Genomic DNA, 9,940 nt, shown 5'->3' with positions numbered 1-9,940 from the left:
ATAAACACAGACAACACAGCACACACACAACATAGCATACACATGCACACACAAACTCACAAACACACACAACATAGCACACACACATCACATACATACATATATGCAATCACAGACAACACAGCACACAAACACACATAAAAATACACACAACACAGCAAATATATATACACACACAAAAACACAGCACAAACTCACAAACACACAAATACACACATATACACAACACAGCACACACACACAATACAGCACACACACATATACATACAACACACAAGCACATACACATGCACACATAACACATGCATAAACACACAAACACAGACAACACAGCATACACACATACACAACACAGCATACACACACACACACACACACACACACACACACACATACACCTTTTACTACTTATTATAATTTGGATCATCATCTACCAAACTTAAACTTTTAAATTTTTTTCCATCTAATGGTTCCAATTTCCCTTCTCTGATTTTTGGCTAAGAATATAATTTCAATGGGAAAAAAAGATTAGTTCTTTAAGTAGACATAGCTGAGATAATACCAGACGTTTCCTGAAAGAGGAAGAGTGTCTTTCTTACTCTACAGCAATGGAGAGGAAGTGTGAACAGTGAGAATGCCTGATTATGGAGTAGGGAAGGGAGGAACATAGGAAGGGGCAGGCCGTTTTAGAGTCAGTGAGTATGGTGAGGAACAGTACAACAGAGATGGAATCTCAATATCCAGTTCTTTGTCTGCTAGCATGGCCAAAACCCAATGCCCGATTGAACCCCTGGTCCCAGGAGACAACCTTTCATCCCAGAACCCTGCAGAGAATTCATAGAGGACACTTGGCTAGCTTTCAGGGTTAAATTCTCTAAACCCAAGTGAAGTTATGTAAAGATGTAAAGAGGGTTGGCATAGGCTTATGATTGGCCTTAAATGAAGAGATAATTTTTTTAAAAAAATAATGAAGAATAAATATTTTAAAAATTACTTCCAGGGAGCAAGTGGCAACTTGGTGGATTTTAAAACATACCTTCTAAGTGCTATATACTCAACATACTGGTTTTAATTTCTTGTATTAGTCGCATTTTGAAAACCAGTATTTTCTAGTTAAGTGTGGTAAAAAGAAAACAAAGGTGGAAAGAACAAGAGACCCCAAACTTCTGACAACGTGGTCCTCAAGGCCTGTGGTCACAAAAGGCACACCTGGAAATGAGGAGGGAATTGGCAGAATTCATACACAGAACCAAGACTCAGGAGCACACAGATGTCCTGAGAGCCACAGGTTGGGAACTAGAGGGCCTTATATCATTCTTTCCACAGTGAGCTCTTCCAGAACCTGATAGTTGGGTCTGTGAGTGGAAGCCATCTTCCTTGCTCACTGGCCATTCTCCATTACCAGCCTAAGACATTATATTTTGACAAGACAAGTAAACATTCCTATGTCCTTGCCTACACAATACAGTGTTAATAATAATAGAGAAGCTGTCCACACCCCCAATTCTCAGAGACTTCCACAGGGGCCGTGGACTGAAGGACAGAATAACAGTTCTTGAGCCGCCAAGGGTAGAGTCACCAGTACTAATGTTACAGGCATGACCAACACCTAAGCCAGTTCCAGTGAACAATGAAGACAATTTGAGATGTTTGAGCATATACAAATACCTGCAAACACCCCAAATGAGCTCAAAGCAGAAACCTGAGCCACTGCAAGGGAGGTTTGTATTGCTTGGACTCTTGCTGCCAGGCATTCTACTATTTAAAGAGCACCATTCCCTGTGGAAAGTTTGCCAAGAATTCTCTCCAAAGAGAATTATAAGGGAATCTGTTATTGGGTGTGCAGTTTTCATATTCCTTAAGTAAGAAAAAGGTGCTGGGTTTGCATTACCTCAGTTCTCAGAAGCCGAGTCACCTTTAGCTCTCACTGACTCTGCTGACCGCAAGATTCGTGAGCCTGGACTTGGGACAACCCCAGCTGACTCTGAGTGACAGCAGGTTGTGGATCACTTGCTAATGGCAGTCGGAAGAAATGTGAAATTGGATTTTTTCCCCCTTACTTATATAATTTGAAGATTACAGAGTAAGGGTTTTAAAGGTCAGAGTGAATTACTAATTAAGTTGAAGCATTTGAAATTAGCATGTAAAACCTCCACTCATAATAGCGATTAAGGAATAATTAATCATGGAGAGGAAAATGGCTGCCAAGTAGAGTCAGCAGCAAAATTACTTTTTAACTAGTTGCTATGGAGCTTCTGGATGATGTCACTGAGAAACTGGACGGTCTTAGCTCCATTCTTTGTCTTTTGGCTACTGGATTTGTTGTTATTGTTGCTGTAGTTGTTGTAGTTGCAGTTGTTGTTTTTAAACCAAGCACTATGAAGATAGCCCAATCTGTAAAATGTTAGTTGATATACTTCCCGGACAAGCAATGGAGAACACTGTTTAGTCCCTACCTAGAACCCAGATAGTCTGGGCATAATGGTGGGTGCATCCTTGAAAACCCAGTGCTGCATAGTTAGAAACAGGCAGAACCCATGGGACTCACTGGCAAAAACAAGGTAGACAACATGATCCAGGCAGGTGTTCACCAGTGCTACCAAACTCACAGGAGCTCAGAAGTACATAGAGCAGCTATGACGGCTCTTGACCTATTATTCCAGATGTGAAGGAACCTACAGCAAATGGTTATCAAATGGTATCAAAGGCATACTCTCTAAACCACTTTAATTTTACTGTAAGCTACTTTACATGAGACATTTCAGATACTCTGAAGGCTGGTGTTGACTCCCCCTCTTAAGAATTTAAAAACCTTTTGGGAGGCTGAGGCAGGAGACTGGGAGTTCAAGGCTAGCCTGAGCTACAAAGAGAGTCCTTGCCAAAAAAAAAAAAAAAAAAAAAAAAACCAAGACAGATATAAAAATAAAATTTAAGGTAAGTAAGTAAACCTTTGATTGTTTATTTTTGGTTGTTTTGTGATGTCTGGCAGTGTATCTATGTTTTGGAATGTGCCCTTAGTTTATCTGTTTCTCTCATGATGTAAGCTTCCTGCATGCTGAGATGGCAGGTGTGGCCACCACATCTGGCCTTTACATATCACATTTAAATATCACCCCAGTTGATTTGACTCACAAATCTTTAGCGAGGAAAAACATGAAGGCAGCATTTACATACAGATTCGGATTTTAATCAGTTGTTATTTATTAATCAGCTAATCCACACAACAAACCTATGAGGTAGTTTAACATGCCGTGAATATGAACAAATTCAAAACCAGAAAGGGGCAGGGGAGAAAATCCATCCCTACGATAATATGTAGGACAGACAGATTTTTCTTAGTTTTATTCTTACAAATGAAAAATAATTCACTGGACAAGCTGTTCAAGAGAAGGAAAGATATTTAGTGGGGAATGTCATTACAACCTGGTGGCCTCTTGTTAGGGTTTAGTGTCCTGTGTTTCTACTCCCTTGTCAAAAATGTCTCACTCCGCTTTGACAGAAAAGTGGCCTCTGTACCTGGGGAGTTCTGCAGAGTGTCAGCATTATTCGTGGGTCCCACTGGTTTTTCTTTTTGGTACAGTTGGCCTAATAAACGCACTCCAACAGGCAGCGTGAAGATCCTTGCAGTTCCAATGTATGTGTCTCTGTCATCTAAGGGGCCAAGAAAGAACAAATCCCATTGGTCTATCAGTCCAGCTGCAATGGATGAGAGTTTTATGGCTATTTTATCAGCAGAAGGAATAGCCACAGCGCTTGCTGCTTAGAGGGTTGCTTTGTGAACATATTTATTAGTTCACTGGACTGTGGAGACTGTATCTAAGGAGAGCTCATTAATTTGCATCTCACTATCATGGCGGTGGGGCCACCAGCACATGTTGCCAGCCTCAAGCGTATATCCATGCTAAAAGAACATTTTGTAAAGCAAATTCAAATTGTATGGCCAGGATTCAGGGTGATTTAGTTTACTGAGGAATCACACCTCAGCATGGCATTCAGTGGCAGAGCACATGGGCGATCTCTGTTGCATCGTGGAGATCATATCACGGAATGAAAAGAGAAGGAAGCCTGTATCAACCACTAATGACTGTTTCCAATTCAACAGAGAAATCTCGATTTAACATGAGGCCAGTAGGTGTTGAGTTTTCCTCATTATGGCCAGAAAACTTAATGTAGTTAGCTGACATCACTCTGAATTCTGGAATAGCCAAGGTACCTTAGACACAGTCATATGGACAGCTCTCCTCTCTCATACATGAGTTTTCTCTATGTTCTCCTCAAATGTTATAGAAATAACCCCAAGTTCTTAGGGTAGTCACATTGCTCTCTACCAGGGGAGCTCTACATGGACTGGTCAAGAGACGGGGACACAGACAGGTTTGTACTTGTCTCTTTTCTTCTCAGCAAAATCAAGGGGCCCCTGAAACATTTGCCCTAAACCCAACTCCCATCCAGTCATAATAAAACTGGAAAGTAACATAAGTGCTAATTAAACATACAGCCACACTAAAGGAAAAGTGAACAGCACAGTTTCTGGAGGAAAGGTGTCTCTGTTCTGTATTCCTCAGAACACATGAGCATTTTGAGCCTTCTTGCAGTTAGTAGTCTGGCCAAGTGATCCTCGAAGCGTGCTGGGATGACATTCCCCTTATCTGCATGGGCATGAATAAACTTGAGAACAATCAAACCAAGAAAATGTCTGGTGGGTGTTTGTGGCAGCTTGCCAAAGAGCAATGGTATTTAGATGAGGCACTCTGAAATAATCTGATTATTGTAGCTGGAGGCTTATCTATAAAGGACTTGGCAAAGCATCACTGTAACGCAAAGGAAATCTATGTTCATAGGTTTTTCTATCTTAGGTCATTAAAAAAAATAAACACAACACTTCAGGGAGAGAGCTCAGGCACTAAACAGAAACAGAGAAAGATTTAAAAATAAAAAAAAAAACTCAGACTATGCTTATTTTACAGCATAATTGACAAATAAAGCTTTATTTTACACATTCGAAGAAAAGCCATCACAGGACTGTAGCTCTGTTGTGTGCTTCTTTCTAAATTAGCAAAATAAAATTGTTGTCACTACACCCCTCTTGCTCCCCACCTGAAGCACGACTGCACATGGTGTGTGACCTTCCTCTTGCAGCCACGGTCTGGTCCCTATGGACCGTGACCTCCTCACACAACAAAACAGGCACCTTAAAGAACAACACTGTGCATTTCCGTGTCGTTTCATTTATTGCTCACTGGCTGTCACCACCTCAGATCTCTGTGGAAAGCGATGATGTCTGGAAAAGTCTGACGTATGGTAGATTGGTGGTCACAAGGTGTAAAGGGCTGCTCCAGCCAGCTGAGAGCCCAGGAAAGGAAGTTCTGTGTCTAACTTGCAGTGTCTGCCAGACACCACTTCCCAACAGAATGCAGAGCAATTAGCCCTGGAGAAGAAATTTCACAGTTGCACTCAGACTTGATCCCTTCAAAGAGCATCCGTTCTCTGGTCTGTCCTCTTCCCAGAGGAATTCTGTTCAAAGTCATTTTTCTGAATCTCAGCTCAGCAACAAGATGGAAGAGAAACAGAGGAAGGAAACTTCTTCAGGATTTAATCACTTTCTCCCTCCCCCGACACATACCAAATCATTACTGCCCCAAATTAAAGCTCACAATCCAGGCCAACTTTCTAAGAATTACTTCCATCTCACTCTGGGGTTTAGAATTCTCCTTTGGATACCTTTAGAAAAGCAGTACATCAAGGTCAACCGCTGTGAAGACATTTTTACTTAATAGGATCATCATGCAATCAAACTAATTCTTTTTCTAAGCTACGATCTGGCAGCTTGCAAGGAGAACTTGGCTTCGTCTTGAGAAGCTTTCCATCAAGGTGATCCAGAGTGAAGGTCCTTCCTCTCTGTTTCCACCTGTTTTCATGCTCTTGGCATTTTAGAGGCAAGGCTGGCTCATCGGTGTGAAGCAGGAAGGACTGGTATTCTGTTCAGTTATATAACTTCTACAAACCACAATTTGTTCTGTTCTTGTGGTTGTCATCACCAACTATGTTCCCCATGATGACAAAAGTGTATTCGTTAATGGATGTAGGAGGCTTACATGATAATCATGAAGGGTCTCACAGAATCATTGTAACTCTACAGAAATCTAGAATGAACTGGAAATTAAATTTTCCACTCTTTGTAGGTTTGAATAATGCTCTGACTAGCTGCTGTGTGTGATTGCAGTTTAGAACTTGTGCTAAACATGTTATCAGAAAAGGCTTCTTCTAAATCCAAGTATAATTTGCCACTAAATGAGAAGAAGAAAAAGAAATCTTATTTACTTTCAAAAATCAATACTGATCATGTGTTAATCTGTGAATCCTTGTAAGAAATGTTCATTGCTCGAGAAAGGATCCTCTTTTGGTTGGTGAGCAGTTCTCTACCACAGAGAAATGCAGGAGTCTCTTCTTAGCTCTTGATTGATGTTGTCACTACTTATTCTTCAGGCTGTAAGACAAAAAGGAAGACAGTAGTACCTTCTTCCCTAATTGTACCTGTTGTACTTCCCTCTTCTATGTCCTACCCTCCATCCCCAACCCCATCAAATTTACTTTAAGCTGAATTTAGATAGTAAATCGTGTGTGTGTGTGTGTGTGTGTGTGTGTGTGTGTGTGTGTGTGACAGAGAGAGAAAGAGAGATAAAGAGAGAGAGAGAGAGAGAGAGAGAGAGAGAGAGAGAGAGAAGTATGTATGTGTGGACGGTGTGGTTGGTCACCTGTGAGTGTCTGTGTGGAGGCCAGAGATCAGCTTCAAGTTTCTCCCCTTATTTTTTCTCATTTTGTATTTATGAAACAGGGTGTCTTCACTCAACATGGAATTCATCATTTTGGCTCAATTGACTGGGTGTCAGGGCCCAGGGATTTACCACCATCCCAATGCTAGGGTTATAAACATACAGAGGCATGCCTAACATTTGTGTGGGTGCTGGGGATTTAACAGGTCCTTGGCCTTGTACAGCAAACACTTTATCCTCTTAGCCATCTCCTTAGATCCTCCATGGTGATTCTTTTAGGAGAGTAAATAATCTGCATTATAGGATGGTTGAATTATCAATGCCATTTCCATGTTGTGGAAAATATGCACTCCTACACTCTCAATTCAGACACTAGCTCCTTTTCAAATGATGTTAAGATAGCAACAACAGATACCAAAAGATGGTTGGCTTCCCCTGTAACTTTTGTGCCATTATTATACCAGTCTATCTTGTAGGCAGGTCACTGTTGTAGGTCAAAGGGTTTGTAGCAATATTAATTACGCTTCTCCTTTGGTAGCTTGAAGAAGACCTTCTGGAACCTTGAACATTAGTTAGGGGTAAAACTCCTAGGTGGACACCAACTTGACTTTACCATGTTGGGTTTCATGACTAAGTGCTGTCTTCCGAAGTAGTGCCTCACCATCAGATGGTAGAGAGCCACCAACAGCTTTGGCAATAGTCTGTAATGTTTAGGGGGTTCTATGGGACCCCTTTGGCCAAATACTCAACAAGATGTGATTCATATCTGGCACTGGAATTGTAGCTTGGTAAGATGTCTGTTTGGGGGCACTTCTCTCCTATTGTATCTAAGGCGTACTCCATAAGATGTAACCCATAACCTGACAATGATAAAGTAGCCAAGAACTGAAAATGACATAGATCATGATGGGCTTACAGCAAAACCTAATATTATTATTATTATGTTGAAGGAACATAGCAATAAGATGACTCCTAATAGCATACTGCTATATGAACGGAGATCTTCCTACGCCAGAGAAGCTTCTCCTTACAGTGAGTGAAAATTAACAGACCCAGAACTGGAATGTAGGCAGAGTGAGGGCCTTTGAGGCACTTAGTCCTAAGTGGAACTAGTGATAATGATAATTAGCAAGCCACTCCCCTCAAGACTTAGTTAGGGATCTATGTGGAAGAAGGACCAGGGATGACAGATGACCCCAAGGAAACTGTCTTCCAGACACACCAGGACTGATGCACATATGAACTTCCAGAGACTGTAGCAGCATGTACAAGGTTTGCACTGGTTTAAGCCAGATGGGGTCCCAGCACTGAAAGGTGGAAATAGACATGGGACCCCAGCCCTCCTAAGAAGTTATGTGCAATTGCTACCAGCTATTTTGCTCTGGTCTTTCCTACTCTTTAGTTCTTATGATCTTTCTGTCCTATTTTTTCCAAGATGGTCCTTGAGCTTTGAGGAGGAAGTGTAACTGTAAATGTCCTATCAGTGGCTGGCCACCCCACCATCATTTATTCTTTACACTTTGACCAGTTGTGAGCTTTTCACTAACCAACATCTACTGCACAAAGAAATGTCTCTAATGAGACATGAGAACTGTATCAAACTATAGAAAAAGATCCATGGATTTAGAGGGTAGTTTGATACAATGATGAGTTAGAAAAACAAGATTCATAGGTTTTACTAGGGCCTGTGATCTTACCAGTCATGGTTTCTTGACCAACAGTAGCAGGCATGAGTTTCCTCCTGTGGCCTGGCCCTTACGGCCTAGTAGAAAGCAGGTGGTTACCCCTCTAATATCTGTGCAACTATTGTACCTACAGACATAGCTTCTTATAATTGTTATTATACTGGTTATTATTACAGTAAACAGAACTCATAGGAAGGTAATACTGTTTGGGTTACCCCACAACAGCCTTGATAGCATCTTACAGTACTGGCTTGATGGCAATCTAATGAGTGGATGCTCAACAGCTACAAAGGAAAGCGCTACCACTTGTACCTGAAACCCCATTTTCCAAGAAAAATGCTGTCGTAGAATATTATCTTAGTAAGGGTTTGAGCACTCTTAGTATAGTGCAAACCACACAAAACTAGAGAGTCTATACTTCTTTTCTTCTTTTTAATGGCTTTGAAATTTTGCCTTGAAGTGACCTGGAAACCACAGTCTTTTTTTTTTTTTTTTTTAAATACTTGGTTCGGAAAAGAGAAAAACCCTGTTTTAAAAACCTTGCATTTGGTTTCTGCTGCCACCGGTTCATGACCTAAGGAAATTGTAGAGTCCTTGTCAGCTGCATGAATTAATGTGACAGAAAGGCCAAAAGTTCATCCTGAGCAAACAAGTATAATTCCATCTCCATAAACTGTGAAGATGAACCCCTTTCAAATGGAAATGGGTCTGGATCTCATAGCCCTGGGTACCAGTGAGAAGACCATGCACATCTGCAGCTGGGCGGTTCTCAGTCCCCATTGCATCACTCTTGGAAGGTAGATGAGGAGGGATTTTGTTTTAACTTACAGTGAGAATAGTACAGTAAGGATTTAATTTCACAATGAGAAAAAATATCATTCTGTTCCCTTTATAGTCAGAATAATTATTCAGGTCCTTTCTGAGCACAGAGAAGCAATGACAAATTAAAGTGTCTTTCAATTCCATATAGCTTTTATAATTACTCTCCTGTTGCTGGTATCCTTGCTGAAATGGTTCCTTCATATTTTACGCAGCATCCCATCTGATACAAAGAACATGGAAATATTTTTACTGCTATTAATAAATATGGAGCCATCCAATCCAAGCAGAAAATTCTTTTTCATCTGAGAGATAAGCTGCATAATTCATATATTTTCAGAAATTTCTTAAAATAGAAAATTGAAGGAAAGCATAGGAAGGAGAATTCATTACATTGTTTCTATTTATGTGGAGGGCTGGTGTTCTAGTTTGCTGTCTGTTTCAATGATAAACACCATGATGAAAAGTAAAGAGTTTATTTCACCACATAAGTTAAAAAGCCATCATCAAGGGAGGCTACAGCAGGAGCCTGGAACAGACACTGAAGTAGCAACCATGGAGGAATGGCTGCTGACTTGCTTCCAGGATCACACTAAGCTACCTTTCTGACACAAACTAGGCCTCTCTGCTTAGGGATGGTACTGCCCACAGGATCTGGCCCTC

The 9,940-nt window shown here is 40.9% G+C and overlaps 1 protein-coding gene across 2 annotated transcripts in view; it reads right to left on the bottom strand.

Moving 5' to 3' along the window:
• Positions 1 to 3,165: 3,165 nt before the first annotated feature.
• Positions 3,166 to 9,940, bottom strand: part of Zmat4 (zinc finger matrin-type 4) — a 373,453-nt gene continuing 366,678 nt past the window's right edge. For both annotated transcript variants that reach the window (XM_076913915.1, XM_034520977.3), the window contains exon 7: positions 3,166 to 6,487. In XM_076913915.1, the coding sequence (XP_076770030.1) occupies positions 6,472 to 6,487 (16 nt within the window). In that variant the 3' untranslated portion in view covers positions 3,166 to 6,471. The remainder of the gene's footprint in view (positions 6,488 to 9,940) is intronic.

Source organism: Arvicanthis niloticus, chromosome 16 (genome assembly GCF_011762505.2).
Source record: "Arvicanthis niloticus isolate mArvNil1 chromosome 16, mArvNil1.pat.X, whole genome shotgun sequence".
NCBI lineage: Eukaryota > Metazoa > Chordata > Mammalia > Rodentia > Muridae > Arvicanthis > Arvicanthis niloticus.
The sequence above is the reverse complement of the archived record's forward strand: the minus strand, read 5'-3'. Positions and strand labels throughout refer to the sequence as shown.